This window comes from Macrotis lagotis, chromosome X (assembly GCF_037893015.1).
Source record: "Macrotis lagotis isolate mMagLag1 chromosome X, bilby.v1.9.chrom.fasta, whole genome shotgun sequence".
Classification (NCBI taxonomy): Eukaryota; Metazoa; Chordata; class Mammalia; order Peramelemorphia; family Peramelidae; genus Macrotis; species Macrotis lagotis.
The window spans coordinates 325,733,568-325,757,267 of NC_133666.1; the positions used below are offsets into that span (position 1 = coordinate 325,733,568).

The 23,700-nt window shown below is 35.8% G+C and overlaps 1 protein-coding gene across 4 annotated transcripts in view; it reads right to left on the reverse strand.

Annotated features, from left to right (window-relative positions):
• The window catches only part of KIAA1328 (KIAA1328 ortholog), a 554,082-nt gene that overhangs the window by 45,973 nt on the left and 484,409 nt on the right, over positions 1-23,700 (reverse strand). For all 4 annotated transcript variants that reach the window (XR_012471964.1, XM_074203823.1, XM_074203822.1 and 1 more), the window contains one exon: positions 20,059-20,167. Coding sequence is in view for 3 of the 4 variants with exons in the window: in XM_074203823.1 (XP_074059924.1) it covers positions 20,059-20,167 (109 nt within the window). In the remaining variant the exon portion in view is untranslated. The remainder of the gene's footprint in view (positions 1-20,058; positions 20,168-23,700) is intronic.

Genomic DNA, 23,700 nt, shown 5'->3' on the forward strand with positions numbered 1-23,700 from the left:
ATTCAACAGCATAAATAATTCATCAGTCCATTGTTTGAAATTTAAGATTCTAAAACTGCACCGTAGTGTTCTGCTTTATGGCTGCTTGGACTTTCAAACAGAAAGACAATTTGGATAGATGGACTTTGTAGCTCTCATAAGAGCCCATTAGTGAAAGCCACCCAGGAAAAGCAAAGAGCTCCCCCTTTCTATCTCTCCTGCCCTTCCTGCAGACCCTACAGGATTTGGGCCTGGCCAAAGAAAACCAAGCAAAGGCAAAATGTATGGAATCAAACAACATAAGCATTTCAAGATACTCTTCTTATTCTCAGTGCAACTTAAAAAGAAAAAGTAGAAATTCAGGTATGATGAAGAACAGGGCTGGAATTCTTTGGAAGAGAAGGGTGGGACAGTGAGATACTGACCTCAAGGTTGATGACATAATAAGAGATCACAGAATGAAGAAATCTTATGCTTAGAGAGGAAGGCAGGGGCTTTCTGTTCTTTATTTAGGAATTGGGACTTCTCTGAGGATAGAACTCAAGGCCTGATGTCCACAGGGAATTGAGTATGAGGCAATATAATTTTAGGATTTTTAAATCTACATTTTAGGATTCTTAAAGGAGTAAAGGGTAGACCACTAAGACCATAGATTAGAATTGAAAAGTAGCAAAGCAAAACAGTTTAGTTTCAGTAAGAATAAGACAAGATCTAATGAATATTTCCCACTTCTGACTCTTGATTCTGCAGAACAATTTCAGATGTAGGAAGACTGCTAAAACTATTTATTCCTTTTCTTTCTGGATAACTGAGATCAAACCAAACCCAGAGGTAAGGAAGTGGGCAACAAGCATTGTGATGGGAATTTGGGGCATAGGAAAACCTACACTCTGCACTGAATTGGCACTAGTTGGGACTGGTAGGGTTCCCAGCTGAAAAATTTCCTTTAGTTCACTCTAGTGTCTTCCTTGATGCCAAGGCACATGCATTTGTCATGCTGAACTCCAAACAGGAAACTAGGTCAAGACTTGGAAAGTAGTAGGAGTTGGTGACAAGCCTCTGTGCCACTGTCTTCCAACTGTATTGATATTCTCTTAGTATGAAAGACCTTTAGAGAGAATAAGGTTATGCATCTAAAGCTAGCACCTAATTTGACAACCATGGTAGTAACAAGTCAACCTCTCTCCCCCCATTCCATCTTCTACCCCCTTATAGAAATTCTAAGCAATGATAATGACCAAAAATAGAGTGCTTGAAAAGAAACCTGGCAATGGAACAAGGGACACAATTATATTTTGGGGTAAGAGGTGGAGGTAAAACACGGCAAGCAAGTCAAGTAATTAGCATTTCAGTGTAATCTCAATTTGCTCAATAGAAAAAATAGGCCTAAGGTTATCCTACTTATCCTTAAAATATGGTGAGATGTACCAGATGATATCTAAGAATGCTTCTAACTCTAATAATATAACTTATTCTAGGCCCAAAGGGACAAAAGAGCAAGTTCACCAAAGGAAAGAAAAATCGTTCCTTCTCTTTGGTGAGGTGGGGAAAGCACAAAAGACAGAGTCTTGAGCAGTTTATCTATGTCAACGGTGTCAGTGGAAAAGTGAGCTACAGCTTCTTCCTCTATGAAAAGGGCTTAGTTCTCTGGGCCTAGTGATATGATTCTTGGGTAAACTCAATCCCTGTCTAGAATATTCTAAGGGTAGATTTCATTTAAACCAAAGAAAAATTTTAGTTTTAATCCCAAGATTTATAATTTTTTCTTATCAAAGTACATTTCTATTATTTGATATAACCATAGTTTTCCCATCTTTGAGATACAAATATACTTCATGTTTTAAGAATATTACAAATTTTTTAAGTCTTAAAAATGTGTATATAAATATTTTTTATTTTTATTTATTTTTTGAATCATAAAGATTTTATTTATTCTGAGTTTTACAATTTTCCCCTAATCTTACTTTCCTCCCCCCACCCCCCACGAAGGCAATTTGCCAGTCTTTACATTGTTTCCATGGTATACACTGATCCAAATTGAATGTGATGAGAGAGAAATCATATCCTTAAGGAAGAAACATAAAGAATTAAGAGATAGCAAGATCAGACAGTAAGATATGTTTTTTCCCCCCTAAATTAAAGGGAATAGTCCTTGGTCTTTGTTCAAACTCCATAATTCTTCCTCTGTATACAGATGTCATTCTCCATTGCAGACAGCCCCAAATTGTCCCTGATTGTTGCACTGATGGAAGGAGCAAGTCCATCAGTGTTGATCATCACCCCCATGTTGCTGTTAGGGTGTGTAGTGTTCTTCTGGTTCTGCTCATCTCACTCAGCATCAGTTTATGCAGATCCCTCCAGGCTTCCCTGAATTCCCATCTGTCCTGGTTTCTAATAGAACAATAGTGTTCTATGACATACATATACCACAGTTTGCTAAGCCAATCCCCAATTGAAGGACATTTACTTGATTTCCAGTTCTTTGCCACAAACGGTGCTGCTATCAATAAAAAAATGTATATTTTTAAGAAATTGTATGGTCATATCTAAAATGAATTTTTAGTTATTTTATTGCCAATACAAAATAAAGCAGATATTTGTGCAGCTAGACAAACTATTACAAACATGTCAATCACTGAACTTTGGTTTCTAAAGCTAGTTTAGTTTTATACTGAATCCTTAAAAATAGAAAAAAAAAGAGGAGCTTTTCTGCATTTTCAGCTCCGAAAGGACTATGCAATTTAGAAAGAGTTACTCTTGAGAAAGAGAAAAACTATCTCCCCACACTTCTACAAGTTCCTTTGGTTAAAAGTTGGATTTTCACTTCAAGTCTCTGATGAATACAGATACTTAACTGACTTCTACCAGGTTACTAGTGCTTTTTTCTTTAAAATCTCCTCAGCAAACACAGATTTATTGAATGGATCCCCCAATTGAGAAAGATATTACAGTTAGTATTACAGAGGGATGATTGCTAGCTGCCTTGCCACTGTTAACTCATCTTCTTTAAAATTAAGATTAACCCCAGGCCCTGAGCATTGAGAATGGGGACAAAGAACCTAGTTGTAGTTATTGAGCATAAATTTGATGTGATAGTTATTAAAATTTTCTTAAAAAGGTATATGAATATGTTTTCTAAAATATGTAATTAGGAGTTATAACTGGATCTATAATTGTACTTAAAATTTTTAAATCTCTGATTTTAAAAACCATCTTCATATTAACTTCTTACTTTTAAAAAGTTTAACAAAAAGATCTGACTTAAATAAAAATTGTTTTTATTATCTTTTTAAAAATAATGATTTGATTTTTCTTGCTTCAGATCTGTACTGGAATCTTTCTCTACACTGACAGCTTTCCCAACACAACAACATTTCCTTTTCTCTCTTTAAATTGAACAGATGTGTGAGGGAGAGATTTTAATTTATTTGCCAGTAACTACTAGTTAAAAAAAGATCTTGGCCCCAATCTGATTGCTTTTTATATACAAACACCTGTGGATATCCTGTGTTTCAATCAGGAAGTTCATGATCATCTGTAAAAACTAAAATAGCACCAGTATCCAGTGTTTACAGAGGGATTTTTTCTTTTTTGAGCACTGAGGTCATGTTCACCCAGATGGAAAAGCCTTATTAGTTGAAAAGAGTTCCTGTTTTTGGTTAATTAACAGATAGCAGTTCTACCAAAAGACTTCTACCTGACTTTCTATGGAAGCTTCAAATGGAACTGAACTTTACTCTCTTCCAATACAAAATGAATGTGACACAGGGATTTACCCTTTATGCAACAACATGAGCAGAGAGAGTACAAAAGACTGTGGAGTCTGCAGGGCGTGAAATTAAAATTTTCACACAAATACAAAAGACTCCTCTGAAGTAATGATACAATGTTACAACCTTGGCATGAAATCTTCTGGTTTGAGTAAAAGTCACTGCCATGTGACCCTATGGTTTGTGCATCAGTAGAAATATTTTGCTGCTCAAGAAAAAGTTCACATAAAACATCCAAAGAGAGATGATAAAAGAAATGGGGAAAACTATTAGGACAGGCCTAGAGGTTTTGGGGGCAGGGGGTCCCAACTAGTCTTTTAATTATTTTTATCTTTTTTAAATTTATTTATTTATTTTGAATTTTACAATTTTTCCCTAATCTTGCTTCCCTCCCCTAGTCTTTTAATTCTTGACATAAGTTGAGACACAAGAGGAAACTAAAGTTCTAGTTTTTGTTAACTGATCTATATGCTTATGTCATAAAGCTGCCAACCCAGAATAGCTGCCTAACATTCCAGTTTCAATTATGTAATAGCTAACTTGAGGCAGGACTGAAGCACAGGGGTGACAGACCTCCTGAGGTTGGACAAATTCAGTCCTGAAGACATATTCATAGAGATAAGTCTTTTGGGTCTGCTGAGGTTACTGAGAGTGTAGAGAGAGAAAGGAAGAGGCTTTGGAACAGAATCTTAGGGTGTGGGATAGGATAATGAGTTAAAAAAAAGAGACTGAGGAAGGTTAGACTAATAGGAGACAAACTTGTAACAAGGACCCTGAGATGAGAGAATCCAGAAGATGAGGATGTTCACTAGGATCAGATGCAGAAGATGCATTATGAAGGATTAGGGAATGAGAAAAGAATATAAGATTTGGCAAATTAGAGATCATTACTGACTCTGGAGATAATGGTTTCCTTTAGGCAATAAGGTCAAAAGCCAGACAGCAAAGGCTTGAGTGAACAGAAAGGAAGTGGAGGTAGTCAGTGTAGAGTCTTTATAATAAGTCTGGCCTGGAAGGAAAGGGAGAGCTGTGGTCTGATAGGGCCTAATAAAGGTTTATTTTTTTTTAAGAATGGGGGATATCTGGGCTTGCTTAAGGGCAGTAGGAAAGGAATCTGTTAGTTAATAGGGAGAGGTTGACAGTGGGAGGTGATAGAGGATGCAAACATCTTAACAGGAATGAGATCAATTGGTCTTGGAAAAGAGAAGGGTACCTCAGAAGGATTTTGAGATGAAGAGAAAAGGTGCAGAGGAAATTCATGGTGAAGGGCTTCCCTTCATATATGCTGTCTCCCTCTGGAGAATCTATAGGAGGACATCAACAAGAAAGCCAACAGATGAGAAAGCACAAATGTTTAAAGAAATTAGAGCTCTAGATCAGAGATCTTTAAATATTACAATTACTAACAATTACAAGTCACAATTATATATTTCAAGGTTTAAAAAACCCTTTCTTACCAATAATATTTCAAGTTGTAATAGTTTAGGATTCTGAGTTGGTTCCTTTGTTGCCAAGGGATGGAATTAATGCTAGAGGATGGAGACATGCCCAGGGACCATTTTCAAAATGTAGGGAGAAAGGCAGTTGCAGTACTAGCTGGAGGGCAACTTATGTCTCCCTCCCTTCTAAAGCTCTTGTATAGATGGTACTTCTGGCCCTTCTTGGGTGTCCTAGAATGTATATTCTGAGTCCTGAAAAGAAAAAAAGCTACAAAATATACTCTCCAGCACCATTTTATTTATTCAATGCACACCATTCAAAGCAAAAAGCAATCCCATTGCTTGAGAATGTCTTTTATTTCCCTTAAATAATTCAAAATGAATACAAAACCCAGAAGGTTTTTAAGCTGTCAGAATTTAGGAAGGATATATTCTTCATGTGCTCTAAGAAACAGAGCAAACAAACAAATAAATAAATGAAAAATATGCTCAGGTATTTCTAAACTACTTTTTATTGTATTCTGTTTTTATGAAACATCTTATAATGTTTCAAGTGAGGATACCTTCTCCTTGTTTCCACCTTAACCCCTATTTCTACTCCCATATAGCTCAGATTCATTGAAAGTAGGGATGACTGACTCAAGGGAGGAGTTCCTCCCTTCCCTTTGCTTGGCTTCTTCTCCCTTTTCCCATTCTCCACCTCTGCTGCCCCCACATCCATCCTCATGTTGCCCAGTCCTCATGATGCAGTGGGCTAGAAGAATGCCATAACTGAATATGACTGCTTAGATAAACTGGGAGTCAGCAACTCCTGGTCCACTAGGTGGTGCCATAGTGCACTGAGCACTGGGTCTGGAGTAAGAAAAGACTCCCTTTTCCTGAGTTCAAATCTGGTCTCAGACACTTCCTAGCTGTGTGACCCTGGGCCAAGTCACTTCACCCCGGTTTGTCTCAGTTCTTTATCTGTTAAATGAGCTAGAGAAAGAAATGATAAACCCTTGCAGTACTTTTGCCATGAAAACCCCAAATGGAGTCATGAAGAGTTAGATTCAATTGTTTTCAAAAGGTTTAAACTCAACAAGCAATTTTAGGTCTCCAGTGAGATGGAGGACCATCAGAACTTACTATCTGTCCTGTCACTGCATTATCCATTTGCCCTGTAGCTGAACTGGTTTATATGGGCAGTCTTCTTCAATTAATGTGAGCTCCTTTAAAGAAGGGTTTGTCTTATCCTACCCAGAACTTTGGATGGTGCTTGCCACACAGTGATAGATGCTTATTTATTTGTTCATTCATTCATTCATTCATTCATTCATTCTGCTTGGAGGAAGATATACATCACTGTGGCAAAGACCATGATGATAACTTGTCTTAGCCCTCCCTATTGATATTCAGTTTTTTCTCTTCCCTAACTTACTTATACTCACACCTTAACCCACACAGAGAACAGTATCCACTTCCATGTCTGTTACAGAACAGTAGACTAAGTAAATAAGTTATGAACTAAACCTTGCTAACAGGGCTACGAGAGTAATCTTATTTAGTTTTTAACATTAGTCTCATTAGAGTGTCCACAAATTAATCTGATCCATGTTCATAAAGTTAGTTCTTAAACCTAATATAAGCTAAGTCTACGGAAGAACAATTCTGAAAGATATAAGGATCTAATCAACAAAAACCTCAATTCTAAAAATGTACAAACACCTAAACTGAATATATTAAAAAGTGTTAAATTTGAATGAGCTACTGTGTACAAGTTTCAACACCATTTAGGGTTGCATCATGTCTATTTCGCTCAGTATCTGTAAAGATTCGCCTATATTCTTTACTAAGACACATTATGAGTGCTATGATGAGAAGCAGAATAGTGACAGATCTTAATTTATTTGGGGGGCATTATTGTATATATTTCTTATAAAGACATGGATTAAAAGTCAAAGGTTTTAAGTTCAGTTGTCTGACAATAATTATAAGGTTTTGGGCACTGTAAAATTATAGTAATTTTTGATGAAAAACTATATGAAGCAACTATAAAACCCCAAGGAACAAGATCAGAGGATGATTCTTAACTTGGTGTGAAGAAAAAAATGGTTTGAATATTAAGTGAAAGAGATCTGACATTCAGATAACACCCACAACCTGCTCAAGCACTCGGGTCCAACTGAGATGTTAAGGGTAGATGATATTTATTGTATGTTGAATGAGAAGCCATCAAAATACAACAGAATAAGAATTTTGAAGATGCTTCATGAAACTGCTGCCACCAGTTCTTTCCAGAGAGCAATCAGTAGTGCCAACCCTGAAATCCTTTCAAGTTTTGGCAGGATGAGACAAATCTTTAAGCAGATAAAAACAAGAGGTATCAAGAACTACTGAACTGTTCAGAGTATGGAAGAATTCAAATCATAGCTTGAAGCTTGTATTTTGGAGACCTAAAGTGGCAAAGAAATACAAGATTTTTTCAGGATGCTGCAAATATTACAATTTTTAAATAAAGAAAACATATTCAACTGAAGAAATGATAACAGTTTTGCCTTGCTGTAGAAAAGATTCAACCATTTCCTTTTGCTTGTCAAAAGTTCTTTTTGGAATGCTGGTGTGTTTAGGCTTGTCCTCATGATCATCAAGCTTAACCGTTTCAAAAATTGAGATTTATGGTGAAAATCTAGAACAAAATTTCCCAAACTTGATCATTTCATATTTCTTGGAGTATTGTAGTGTACCACAGCGGGTAAAATGAGATAAGAGTTGAGAAAAGCTGGCACTTGTTCCTGAAGTTTTCCAATTGTACCAGGTGCCCTTGTAGGGTCACACTTTTCTAAAGAATATGGAATAGTTTCAGTTTCTTCATAAAAAGGTTGACAATGAGGAATAAATCTAACATCAACTTAAATATGCAGGTGCAACTTTTAGTCACCTGAGAAAACAGATGTCTGAAGAGCATGTTAAATCCCAAGATAAACTTTATTATCAAGCAGATGGTTATAATCCTGATATTTCTATATTTAGGAAAAAGGGACACCTTAAATGTTGAAGAATTAGCATCAATACTGCTTGTAGAATGTCTGTGTTTGAACTCCAGTTCTGCCATTTACTTCTACTTTTATGCAAAGATGGCCCCACTCTGAGACTCAGTTTTTTAGTTAATAAAATTATGAGGCTGACCTAGCTGATCTTGAAAGTCTCTTCCACAAGATCTAAATCCTCTGTTTTATCAGAGACAAATGGCATTTAAATTGTTTTTAGGTAAGGAAATGCAGCAATGTTAATCTCTGTAAGACTACTGGTGAGAGCTGCTTTTTTTTTTTTTTTTTTTAGGTTTTGCAAGGCAAATGGGGTTAAGTGGCTTGCCTAAGGCCACACAGCTAGGTAATTATTAAGTGTCTGAAGCCAAATTTGAACTCAGGTACTCTTGACTCCAGGGCCGGTGCTCTATCCACTGTGCCACCTAGCTGCCCTGAGCGTTTTTTCAATGAGATGATCCTATTTTAAGGATCTGACCAGTTTGAAAGCAACAGGGAGTCTCAAAATGATGGTCCTGAAATTAATTTAGGTTATTCTCTGGAAGGTCAAAGTTTAATTACTTTGGTCATATAATGAAAAGATGGCATTCTTTGGAAAAGATCCTGATGTTGGGAAAGATTGAAGGCAAAAGGAAAAAGGGACAGTAGAGGATGAAATGGGTATATAGTGTAATAAAAACAATGAATATGAACTTGAAAAGGCTTAAAGAGATAGTGGAGGATAGAAGGACCCATGGGTCATGAAGAGTCAAGCATAACTGAACAACAAAAAGTTCAAACCCACCCTGCAGATAACAAATAGAAGACATCATATTCATTTAACTCAGGATTGCCAAGGAAATAAGGTATTCAAGTTAATGCGGCTTATAACCAAAACTTGAAGTTAGATAACTATTTAATTCAACAAAACATAAAATTTTTCCATTCTCTACCAACTGGAATCCTTTGAAAGGATTTTTTTTTTAGGTTTTTGCAAGGCAATGGGGTTAAGTGGCTTGCCCAAGGCCACACGGCCTTTTAAGAAATTAAGGATCAAAGCTGTAGTGAATTTCTGTCTGACTGGTGAATACAAGGAGTTGCAGGAGTGTGCATTTTCCTAAAGAATACTTCTTATGGTGAGATTACTTCTTCAAGGAATCATCTCCTAATCTTAGAACCTGTACTAGTTATTCACATTACAATCTCATTGCTTTAGTTCATCATTCCATTTATTTCTGTTTTCTTTACTTATTCACATACCATTCATACCACATACATTCACGTACCAACTCATGTTCACAAAAGGAATAGATAAGTATTTTAATGCTTCTTTAACAAAAGGAATTAAAATATGGGCCTAAGATCAGAGTTTGAGTAAAAGCAGGATCTTTTCATCAGACACAGGAATTATAATCACACAACTGCTCTTGGTACTAAAGATACTGTACAGAATATCTTTGCTGGTAACATATCCAGTTTGACATTTGTTTTTCCTCTCCACCAGTAGGTTTGTCACCCTATAGTTTCTCCCCATCTCCAATCAATCTCATCATGGATTCAGAGGTGGAAAAGGACCTTAGAACCTGGCTAGTTCAAATCTCTCTCATTTCACAAATGAAGAAACTGAGGCCCAGAGAGGTTATATAATTTACAAAGACCCTAACAGTAGGGTCAGAACTTGAACCAAGAATCTCTAACTCTAAATCTTGAATTCTTCCTCCCCTCCCCCCATATAATATAAATTAATCATCCCCAAATATAAGATTTTGCCCCTCAGAAAACTTCAATAGTACCTTACTGTCTAAGGAGTTAAATCCTAATTCTTTAAGCATTGCTCCACATTTTGGCCCCAACTTACCTCTTCAATATTATATCTCAATGTGCCCTAGTACAAAAAAAATCTTCTCTACGATTAGTCTAATCACTGTCCTACAAATAGATTTTGCCTATTTACAATTCAGCATATATTCACTTAAACTGAAATGCCTTCTCCCTCCTTCTCAACTTGTTAGAATAATGCTCCCCTCTTGACTCACTTCCTCCTCTAAAGAAGTCTTCTCAGGTCACTAGGAAAGTTTCCTTTCTCTGCACCGACAGAGCTTAACTATAGCACTCACTACTCAGTCTCTCAGCGTACAAATTTGTTGACTACTTTGACTACCTTTTGAGGTACATATTATTAAAGGGATAGGTGGTGAAATCTAGAAAAAGAAGCAACAATTACAAAGAGGCAGCATAGCTTCCTCAAGAACAGGTCATGACTTACCTTATTTCCTTTTTTGAGGTTACTAAACTTATATATTAAAGGAATACTATAATGACCATTTACTTAATTTTGCAAATCATATGATACTATCATTACAATATTCCTCTAGAAGAAGCTCATACTATTCACTTACCAAACAATCATCATGTCTCATGTGCCAAGTTCTAGACTAAATACTAAAGAAACACAAAGAATTAAACAATTCCACCTCTCAAGGAGTTAACATTATATCAGTCAATAGATATTTATTAGGTGCTCAGAGCTAAGTGCTGAGGCTATAAGAGAAAGTCAAAAACAGTCCAGACCCTTAAAGAAGATACATTCTAACCTATTGTTACTTTCAAACTTTCCTTGTTATCTTCTTGTTGATTATGTTCTTTCTTTTTTTTGTTTGTTATTGCAAGGCAAGGGGGTTAAGTGACTTGCCTAAGGTCACAAAGATAGGTAATTGTGTCTGAGGCTGAATTTGAACCCAGGTCCTCCTGACTCCAGTACCAGTGCTCTATTTACTGTGCCACTTAGCTGCCCCTGATTTTCTTCTTTCAAACCCTAGTCTTGTATCATGTCCACCACGTGTTGCTGTTACTGGAGAAAATCAGAAACTACGCTGATTGGGAACACTACAGATTTATGCTAAATGATCTTATCTGTGTCTTCCCTATGGCAAGACAATATTTTTTTTTAGGTTTTTTGCAAGGCAAGTGGGGTTAAGTGGCTTGCCCAAGGCCACATAGCTAGGTAATTATTAAGTGTCTAAGGTCAGATTTGAACTCAGGTACTCCTGACTCCAGGGCTGGTGCTTTATCCACTGCACCACCTAGCTGCACCCCCAAGACAATATTTTTAATACTTCCCTAATCAATTCATTCCCAATGATCACAGTGGCTTTTCTAAGTCTTTATATCCTTCCTCAAACTTCCCTTGACTCCCTGTCTTTCCATTTCTTTCAGCTGAAAATCTTGCCTCATGGGCAGCTAGGTGGCACAGGGAATAGAAAACCAACCCTGGAGTCAGGAGGACCTGAGTTCAAATCCAGTCTCAGATACTTAATAATTACCTAGCTCTGTGACCTTGGGCAAGTCACTTATCCCACTGCCTTGCAAAAAGCAAGAAAAGAAAAAAGATGCCTTCTCCAACTATCTCCTTCACCTTGTTTCACATGAAGAATGGACTTTATTAATTTTACTATACAGTGCACATTTGGAATTTACTATCTTATGGTTCCAGCCATTCCAGTTCCATGTGTGTGTGTGTGTGGGGGGGTTAAAGATGAGAAGTCATATCTCTCACTAATTCGTTTGGACTTCCCCCTTCTCCCTTCCCCAGAGAGTAAAATTATGAAGATTTACTTTGATTTATGCTAATTATTAAAATAAGCACTGGCATATGAATTCAGGCTCTAACCCAAATTAAGCATCATATCTAAGGGAAATGCATTAGGTGCCATGGCTAATGAAAAGTGGGAAGTAGACTGCTATGTAGGAACATCATTGAAATATGTGTTTCTCTACTTTGCTCTCTCTCTTTTGCTCTCTCAAAACTTTCCTGGGAATTCCTATATTTGGGGGGGGGAGGAGCTATTGAAGTACAATATCAATGTTTGTGAAATTCCTGTATAGAAAGGGGTCCCTGACATCCTTCTGGGGCCTGAGAAATTCCTTAGAAATATAACTTTGTCTGGGCGCCTTTGGGTCTGAAAATAGTCTGATAGGACCCAAGGGGTCATGGATATACCATAAAATTGTCTAAAGATTTACAAAGCACCCTTGTTAGTCTAATTATCTTGCTGTATCTGTTAGATTCCAGGACTGCCTCCCTCTTCTCCAGATGTGGCTGGAACCATAAGATAGTAAATTCCACCCCCTCAAACCTGTTGGGAAACCTGTGAATTCCTGACTTCCTCCATCTCAGAAAATATGTTAAAAACATTACACAAAGACCCTGACCCCTTCTCACCCCTATCTAGATGAAACCCTATGTTTATATATGTATATGACAAGACAATATATCTAACTGCTGTCTTTGCTTCTGTATCCTTTTTGCTCTCAGTACCCCACCCCACAAAAACACTATAAAAATCCTATCCCCTGAACATTCAGGTACTGTCTGATTTGGGTCCTTTTCATCCCCAGACAGTCCTGGAAATTAAAGAACTCCAAACTTATCAAATTCTGGTCTCTGTCTTGTTTTTTGGGTTCAACACTATGAGTATATTTCTTACAGGATTAACATTCCTCCCCTCAAAAATAAAAAAACAACACATACAAAAACAGAGTCATAAAGGAAGGTTCAGTTATTGGAAAGAGGTACTAGTGGCATTATAATAAATAACAAGAGTATTCAATTATTAAATATTAGGATGAGATACAAAAATATTTAAGAAAAACAATCATAGGTTATTTGACTTAAACTTCTATAGTCTGGCTTTTAAAAGCTACTTGAAGAGAATGATTTATATAACGCTCTCTACTTTATAAAATAGATGATAAAAATAATGTTGTAGAGTTGGAGCTCAAAAAGCCCCTGTAACCTATGCCATTGATTAGCAGCATAATGTAAAGGGGAGGTACATTGGATTTAGAATTAGAGAATCAGGGTTTATATTCTGCTGTGCTCCTTTGTGCCTCATTTTCCTCATCTGTAAAAGGACTAAATCATTTCAAGGGTCTCTTTCAGCTTTATTTATGACTAAAGAAGGAAGCATAATTCTATTTTTACTTTACTTTCAATTAAATGTTTTCTGAAGTATTTTATACATTCTTTTATAATCTTAATCTAATTCCTGCAATTAAATTTTTTTTGGTTTTTTTTTTTGCAAGGCAGATGGGGTTAAGTGGCTTGCCCAAGGCCACACTGCTAGGTAATTATTAAGTGTCTGAGACTGGATTTGAACCCATGTACTCCTGACTCCAATGCTGGTGCTTTACTCACTATGCCACCTAGCTGCCTCTGCAATTAAATTTTGATAAAAAAAAGTTTTGATAGGCCCTGTTCTTTTGCTGGTAAGAAATAAATAAACAATCATGTTTGGGACAGATAGAGTGAAAATGAAAGCTTGTTATTCAACAGGAAACATTCTAGGAAACCATTTTGAAAAACAGAATTTTTTCCTCAAAGTTTGGAAGTAAGCATAAATAGAAGTTTGTTTTCAAATAAAGATATTTTACAATAATGATTGAATTGATTAGGGTTATTAGCTATATACTCTGTGTTTGAAGAAAATAAAAGTAATCAAAAACATAAAAGAAGTAGACTAGAGACTTCAATTCAATTAAATAAATATTTATTAAGTAACCTGTATTATTAGCATTTAGTAAGTACAATGTTTTATGTTAGGAATACAAACCACAACAAAACAATCCCTGGCCTCTAGGAGCTTAATTTTAATTAATGATTCTATTTTCCTTGGTCCTATTCTAATTTCTCTAGCCAGTCACCTGATGAGACCCAGTCTAAAGATTATGTATTGAATTTGATATAAGTGAAAAACAAATCACAGGAGTCTGGGAAGTTTCTATCCTAGATCTCAAATATTTATCTCAAGTATATACTCAGCCCATCGACACAGGATATCAGAAAGAGATTTCCCCTAGAATCAGAAAACTTGAGTTTGAATCCCTGTCTGCAACATATTAGATGAGTTAATTAAACTAAGTAAATTAATTTCTCTAAACTCTTCATAAGAAAAATGACTAATAAATTTTAATTCTGTCTGGGTTGTTGTAAGGCATCAGAAATGCTTAATAAACTATATAACACTATATAAATTACATGATAATTATCATCAACAATACTAATTATTATCAATACTTATGATTATTATTTAAACTATTATTATTATTATTGTTATCTGCAAATTTTCTACTTGGCTTCTGTTTGGACAGCAGAAACTTCCAAATAGCTTATTTTTTCCCTCACATATTATGTATTTATGTTATTTCTGGATAGCAAATTAGCATGATTCCCACCCTTGTCTACTTTCCAAATTGTCAGAATTATATCTATGTGAGATACTCAAAGTGCATATATACTCTTGGTCTATCCTCTAACAGGGTATTAATAAAAACTGAAGCAAAAACATTCACACAGTCATGTGTCTAGCACTTTTAAGATTATGCCATCACAACTTGTGCTAGAGGCATCCTGAATTTTCATGTCAAATCCTTTAAAACAAAAATCAAGTCAAGCATCATAAAACAACAGCAATTTAGGTTTCAGAAAGGAAGGAACTCTGTCTTCTTGGCAGTGATGGAGGATAATTATACATTATGTGCCCTATGAAACTTTTTATTACTCATACTCCTGGTACTCTAGATACCAGTCATGAGGGATCTGATAATCTGCCGTCAAGTAGCTCAACCTGCGCTGTGATCAGTCCCCATTTGTGTGAGTATGTGTAAGTGACTGTAGAAGAGAAAATTCAGCAAAAGATATATTTAAGCAACAAACAAGTAATTTTTTTCACAACCATTTCAGCTTCTAGTGAACATAATTTGACCCTCCCTTCCCTTCCTTCCCAAATAAATATGAACAGCTTTGGGGGCATTTTGCTTTGTATTTCTTCTCACTCCCTCACCCCCCAATTGTAAGGGGGGGAACCCCAAAGAAATAAAAAATCCTTTAAAATACATTATAAACAAAACAATAAATCATAACCTCAAAGGATGTCCTGCAAAAGACAGTAGGTAGAGAAGTTGACACTATTTTCCAGAAAAAGATTCCCAATGCTGGCAAAATCTCACTAACAGAAATCCACCAACACACAATTGCAAGAACATTCTTCCCTTATATACCTCACAAAGGAGAATAACTGACTTCCCAGAAAAAGGACAAAAAACATAAGTTGGCCTTGGAGCTCAGGAAAGCAGAGACTTTCATTCAAAGGACATACCCATTTTAGTCTATGGCTATATGCCTGATGTTCAGCTTTATCAGTTTGGAACAATAATCAACTTCTTATTAAAAAAGCTGAGTGATAGAAACCCTACCAATTGCTTCAAAAACTGACAAGATTTCTATTACACTGAACAATCTTGGAAGATATTTAACCTAATTTTAATATAAAATCCTGTCAGTTCTACAAAGCTGAATGCAAAAAGTCACTAATACATAAAAGATATGCAACTGTAGATCTTTTTCCCTGAGTTAAATCTGAAATAAAGGACTATCAAAAAACCTTGAAGATCCAATGCTAGATTAATGCAAATATCTGCCTGTTTGCAAGTGTACTTTTTGATTAAACTGGCATACATCAAGTACAATTAGAAAGGTTATTTATAACTAAGAAATACATAATTCTGCATCTTAATGAGGATGACAATTACAGCTGACAGTTGCTAATTAACATTACTTCTTTTTTTTTTTTGCTAAGAGTCAGATATTCCCAGTGTGATCTTCATTGTTTTTAATGGACACATTAACTGTGGCAGGCATGAAAGGGTCAATTAATAATAGCTTATGTGTTGGAGCAGACCTTTCCCTCAGCTCTGGAGAAAGCTAAAGTTCCTGTTCCAACTTCATCTTTTATAGCTTTGGGTTAGAACTGGAGTCCCAGGTGCCCTGTGGTTCTCTGTGGTTCAGAGAATAAGATAAAATGGAATCAGATCACCAAGAATGAGTAAACTTTGACTCTACCTCACAGGACGGACACCACACAAGAAAAGTGACTTTCAACTTTTATCAAGAGCCAAATCTCAGGGCTCTAATCTCAACCACCCACCTGGTGCTCAGAGAGACTGAGAGAAAAGAACCCCATCCCCCAGTCGTTTCTTCAGTTGGCATGGAATGTTGCTTGTCCCAGTAAAGTGGAAATAAATGTCTTCACACAGTTCAGTTATTCCACCCTCCTGTGCAGAGATGACTACTGTACTTACTCTCTGGGACAACTTAGAGGTATCTGAACAATGCTGGAGGCCAAGATGTAAAATGGTGGGAATGGAGCAGAGCAGCTCTCATCCAGGAACACCATAATACCCGACTTACTGGTGCTATAAATTTCACATTTATTTTGTAAGCATGAGATAGATGGGATATTTCTACATACAAAGGTGCCCAACTAAAATCAAGATAAGTGATATTAATGTCCTATGGTCAGTATTATTGAACCTCGAAAGCAATAAACTTTATGAGTCGATAAATATTACATTTGCAACATAGTTAACATTCCACTACTGTCTCTGGCACTTATTACACATTGTAACCGCAAGTCTACAATACATTATTCATATTTGGGGTGTCACCAAGTGATGGATTGCTGTAAGAGAGGCTGTCCTTTAAATAAATCAACAAATAAAAATGCAAATGTTAACATTTTCAGCCACAACTTTTTCCATCTTGAATGGGGAATGAAAATTTCACATTATATCGACAGCCAGCAGAGAGAACAATTAACAACCTACACTGTGAATAAGAGAGATTAATTTGCCAACGTCTGGTTTTATCACCTGCATATGGAACTATATTGAACTTTTCTGGCCGTTAGCTCTCTTCAGGGAAAAAAAGAAAACTTGTCTCCTATCAGCTTCCTCTCCATCCCCATTCTTTTTTTTTCCCCAAGTCTTAGAAATGTTTGGAATTTAGGTGTGGATGGGGGGAGTGCCCATATTTTCTACTCTTCTTTTAAAATGTTTTTTGGGGATAAAAAAATAAAAAGCTTCCCCTTTCCCCCATTAAGAGTTTGTAACTAAAAAGTTCTCTATAAAAATCATGCACTTTGCATTCACCATGCTTGGAAATGAAAATAACTAAAGCACATCTGATACTGAGATCTGGAAAGCATTTACTTGTGACTTTTTCAGTAACTGATTTTCATAGCTCTGGATCTTTTTTCAACTCTGCATTTTGTATAATGGATCTATAACATGCCAATGTGCCCTTCTAAGGAGAAAATCTGGTATGTTATGCATTATTTTATTTAGTCAAATACTCATTTCTTAAGAATAATCTTAGTTTTTATATTTTACCTAAACTGTTAAGGATAACAGATAAAGAAATCTGCTTTTTAAAGTCCACAATAAACACAAGTTTATGAACATTTTTGAAACAGATTTATAAAACTCGGCAGGGCTGATATGGTGTACTCAATATGTATTTGGGGTATCCTGCTAAATCTAAATGACAGGAACATTTTAATCTTTTCAATGCTAGAAAGGTAATCATCAAAAACACATTAGTGTTAAAGGTCTGATTTACATCTGTAATAGCAAGAAAATTTGATGTAAAGATTGAAAATCCAGATTCTCTCTCTCTCTCTCTCTTTTCTTTCTTTTCAACTGAGCTTAATTCCTCAAGAAGGGATGAGATAAATTCTCCTAGAGCTCAAATGGTTAGAGTGGGGATATTCTAAATCAGATATTCTATAATATTTTAGACTAATATATGAATTTAGTTCAAGAGTATGAATCAACTAATGATACAAAGTTGAGGTACTCTAACAAGAACGGTTACAAAAGTATGGGCAGTTCTTACACTATACACAGTCATTTATGAAAAGCTTGAACTTCTGGGCCTTTCTTTATGTGGTCCATCATATCTATAAGCACTGTGATCTATAGTAAACCTCCATAGAGGTGGTTAAGATGTCACTATTCCCCAACCAATGTAATAGATTCAAAATACTTGTTTGTAATCATCAGATTTATAATCAATAAGCAGTGTTCATTTTGTAAGGTCAAAAGATTGTAACTGGCTTATTTTTTTTGAATTAAAAAAATTCTTATAATCCACAGGAGTCTGAGGAGATACAGAGTATAAATGTTCAAAGCCACAAAACATCCTCAAGTAAACATAAACTAAGCCCCTTTGCAACTGATATTTTATCTCTGTATGAAATAGACAATGAGAGGTTGTATCTTAAGAGAAATGTTACTTTATGTAACAAGTTTCTGTCTCAAGAAATATGGTTAAGTGATTAACCCCTCAAAGGTCTCTGGTAGCACTAATATGCTGACAGTCCCTTAACTGTTATACAAAAACTGCTATAATTCTCAATATCGATTAATTTAGTTAGTTAAACTTGCAGTCTAAGCTTATAAGCATTCAAAGATAAATTGGGAAGGACCTGCTGCCCAAGCAGGTTTTCTGATGAAGGATAGGATCAGCTTTAGGTCTCTAAAGAAAGCTTTGTCCATTTACCATTGTCAATTAAAGAAGCCCATGAGTAAGGAAAAGCATACCAAGGCTACTTAACCTGGTCAAATTCACATGTGTTTCAATAAGAACCTCTCATTGGGGAGAGATGTTTTTAGATGCATTATGAGATGGTAGAATTTCCTATTCCTTATACAATAAATAAACTTCTAAAATGTTGTTGCAAGCTAATCACTTCTATTTTTACAGATTCCTTTCCAATAATATAATTTATGTCACTGTTTACATATAACGATCTAGGAGCCTCCAGTGACAATATAGGAATTTCAGCCTCCATAGTGATATCTGCAGATGTGGCTGTTTTACATGAGACTAATTTTTAAAAGGAGTATTAGGTTTTAGTATTAGCTCTTTTAAAGGAGCTAATGTTTTTGAAATGTTTTTGAAATGAATAGGTTGAAATGAAAGGTTTTGAAATGTTCTTTTGTTATTACAGTGTAGAATTACAACTATCAGGGCACCAAATAGGGAATGATCTCTTTCAAAATATGAACATGTCAAAATTTATTTTAATTATAAAAGGCCTCACTGATTATATACTATGCATTTATACATAAGAAACCATCTAAATGTTCTCTTAGCTTATGATATGTACTGGTAGGGAGAAGGAGGGAATAGAAACTGATTAAATGTTCCCACCTTTCAAGCTTTGTCAAGGGTTCTTTTCCCCATTGATTCCCCTTGCAACTGAGCCAATCATCCTTTGAGTCCAGAACCAATTCAACTTCTATTGCTAGAAGTTGTCAGGTGGACAAGAGATGTGATTTTTATGGATTTAAAATTTTCATTAACAAGTATGGTACATGTACACACACACACACACACACACACACACACACACTCACACATACACATGTGCACAGTCCTGGGAGTTATAATCCTAAAATGAAACAAAGTTATTGTGAACATTATGGCAGTGAAAACAAACCTACTTCCCTTTACCAGAGGAAAAATGATATTTCTATTATGGGGAAGCCTCTAGAGCAGGCACACAGTATAATTAAAGCTGCTGACTTCATGTAATTTTGCTACTTATCATTAAATATAAAATAACATCTGTGTGAAACATTTTAGGGAAATTCCATTTGAAAAAACTTGGAAAAATGCAAAGTGATTAAAACTTTTCACTGGACTTAAGACCCTAATGGGGGTTAGCACTAACTCTTTCAATTATTTACACATCTGTTAAATCTAGTAGGACTTTAAGCATAAAATATATTCATTTGAAAATCTAAGGAAAAATAAAATGTTCCAATTTGGTATATTTCTACTTTTCTTCTAATAAGCAATTTAAAGCTTACTATAAATGTCAAAAGATAGGGCAGTTTGGAGATTATATTATCCATCTTACATTAAGAGCATAGTACCACTGTAACTCTGCTGCTTCTCCCAATTGGACAGATATAAAGGATGCATCTGTGGAATGTTAAAGCAAAGATTCCCTGGGAGCTTACCTGGCAGCATCATGTTGGAATGATGACGTAGTTGTGGTTACAAAATCTTTTCGGTCGACTGACTTCATAGGAGATGTGCTTGCATCTTTTCTAGTTCCTGACATTGCCCCTGTACAAAGGAACAAAGGAAATCATTCCAGCACTTAATATTGGAAAGCACATATGGTATGGTGTGTGACCGAAAAACTTCCTAGACACCCAAAGGTAGGAGCTGACACAATTGAATGTAGGAATTTCAGCAAATTGCTGCAGTTTGAGCAATAGCACACCTAACACTTGCAAAGCATTTAGCATAGTGTTTGGTACAAAGCAGACATTTAATACAAATTTATTCATTTCCCCTTTCCTTTCTTCCTACTGAGATTTCCAAAGTTTATGACCTGTCATCTTCCTGCTGATTTGAGTATATTTTGATTTTTATTCCTTTTCTTCTTTAATTATAACAAGAAAACCTTTACTTCACTCTAGAAAACACTAAAAATAGTTGACAGTAAACAAAAGTCCAATATTTTGTATATCTAAATAAAAAAATAAATTAAAGTTACTTTTTTTTTTTTTTTTTACAAAAAGTACTGTTAAAGTGGCCCTGATGCTTGAGTATTCCTGGCTCTTCCACCACTGGAATGGGATATTTTCGGATTCTTGGTCCAAGAAATGTGATATAATATACTCCACAATTCCTCACTTTTGAGGGAGGGGGGGAATTAAGCCAGCAAGATCTGTGATCTTGCGAATGACTATGGTCTCCTAGATTCAAGTTTCTAACCACTGATAAAATTTCTTGAGGTTCCTATAGCCTGTGTTCCTTCCTCTAAAAAACTGTATCCCTTGGCATTAACAGTCTTTCGAATAAGTTAATGCCTTTTCCTATTTTCCTTTCTGTGGGTTGAAAAATGGCATGGCGGGGTTAAAGACCATCTTGTCACCATCAAGAAAACAACATATATCTGACTTCTTTTCCTAGAAGACCAGAGGTCCAGCCTACTCCTTGTCCCAAGAAAACTGATATTGAGACAGGAAAGCTAAGGCAGGTAGGGAATGGGAAAGGACACTAGGGGATATAATTCCATGGAATTATAACCAGGCAAAGCTGCTTCTGCCCTCTATGAAGGAAGGCACTGGGAAGAGGTGGGTACTCTTGTCCTTCTACCCTCTAATTAGAAAGGAGAGAAAGTTGAGGGCATGAGTTAGCAGCCTGATAAGATTAGAAGTGATGAGTTTATCCTTGGAGAGGCATCTTGTTCACAGAGTTAAAAGCAGGCAGAGCAACTGATACAAAGTGTAGAGAGTGGAGATGGGCTGTTGAATATGAGAAAGAGAGCATAGGTCAGTTTGGCTAGAATTTAGACTGTGTATTGGAGCCAATGGGAAGGGGAGAGAAGGGGGGAGATGCTGGAGGAAGAACTATTTATGATAGATAGGTCAGAGCCAGAATATGAAGAATTTTAAGTGCCAAACCAAAATTACTTTATCTAGAGACAAAACAGAAATCTGTAGTCAGAATGCAGAGGAAAAATTGTTAAATCTGAATTCAAGATGTGGGTCATTTATTTACTTACTCTGGGCAAGTCTTTTCACCTCTTTCAGAGTGATATGGTGAGAACTGAATTTCTAGAAAATCATTTTGGCAGTTATGTGGTAGATGGAATGGGATGGACAAAGACTTGAGGCAGGGAGACTAACAAAGAAGCCACTGTAATGGTCTACCTAAGAGAGGTGATGAAAGACCTGAGCTAGGGTGATGACTGTTTGAGTAGTGAGAAAGAAACAAAAATGAGAGATGTTATAGTCAGAAATGGTGAAATTTGTGGGTCACATCTGAACTGGACTTTGCACTAACTTCAACAAACAGAAATGGGGGAGACATGCAAGGTATGGAAATAGGAATGAACAGGTCAAAAATAGCCAATAGGGTACAGTTTGGCTGGAAGGTATAATATTTGAAAGGAAGCAGAATGAGATTAAGTTGAACTTGCATAGTGGAGTCAGTCTTCTGAGAGTCTGAAATGCCAATCAGGAGTTTATATGTTATCTGACTGATAACTAATATATGTCAAAATTATTTGGGCAAATAAATAAGACCAGAAAGGATTATTATACAGCTACAATCTAAATTATAGTGGCCTGCAATCTCAGTGCTTTATGTATGAGACACCACAGATACAAAAATGATAGAATTTGGCATCTATTATTCTTTGAATAGAGTGGTGTGAGGGACAGGGATGAGTCAAAGGTTATGAGTAAAAGAGACTGTATTGCCATTAAAAACACTTTGGTGAAGTGAAGACTTGGATGGAAGATCAAGTTTAGTTGTAGACATGTTAGTTTTGAAGTGTCAGCAGAATATCCATAAAGAAATATCCATTAGGTAACTGGAAATATAAACTTGCAGTTCTGAAAAGATGGTAAGGATAGAAAAAAATCAGTCTGGGAATACTGAATAAAAGTGAAAACTGAAATCATGAGGTATACAAGATCACCAAGGGAGAGGACTGTATAGGCAATCTGATAAAAATATAACAATATTTTTTTAAATTTATATAGCCCTTTAAGATTATAAAGTAAATACATACTATCTCATTTGAGCCTTATAAATGATCTGGTGAAATTAATAGTGCCATCATCAGATGGGGAATAGCTGAACAAATAATGTACATGAATAAAATGGAATATTATTGTACCATAAGAAATGATGAAAGGGTTGATTTCAGAGACCCTTAGGAAGAGTTGTATGAACTAATACAGATTTAAGTGAGCAGAACCAAGAGAAAAAATGTAAACCACAACAGAACAATGTACAATGATAAAGAAACTCTGAAAGATTTAAGCACTCTGATCAAGCACAATTCCAGAAGCCTGAAGAAGAGAAAGAAAAAGGAGAAGCACTTATCCGGCTCTCTGAGCTAGGCACTGTGCTAAACTTAACAAACATTACCATATTTGATCCTCACAGTAATCCTCTGAGGTTGGTGCTGTTATTATCCCCATTTTCTAATAAAGGGAGATGATATACAGTTGAGAAAATGGATGTAAACAGAAGTTAGGGGCTCTGCTTACAGTTCCAGAGTCAGTCATTATCTAGGACCTGATTTGAATTCAGTTCTTCTTCTTCAAGGTCCACTGTTCTGTTCACGGTACCATCTAGCCTCCTCCAGTCAGTGATCAAACAGGGGTAGAAACTTCCTGACTAAAAGGGGATGACAAAGAAGACTAACATGACCAATGTGGGAATATGTTTTGGCTGATTATAAATATAGGTAATACAATTTTTTCCTTTTTGATTGGGGTAAAGTATGAAAATTTATTTTTGTTAAATTGAAAAATTAAAAAATAGTAATGTTATCATTATCATTTTTGAAATTAATGCTCAAATGACCTGTTCAAAATAGCTATTAAATGGTGAAGCTCAGATATGAATCTTCAAGGACTTCTGTTTCCAAGTTCAATGTTCTTTTCACTATATCATGTTCTTTATCTATGCAAACACCTAGAAGCAGAAAAAAGAAGATTGGAGAAAGTTTATGAGTATGGAGGGTGAAGAGCGAAAAGTTAATCAGTAGGAGGACAACAGCTGATGAAGTTCAAGGCAGAGTTAAAAGTCATTTGCTAAAAATTATTAAAGTCTTAAGTGTGGAGCCAAGA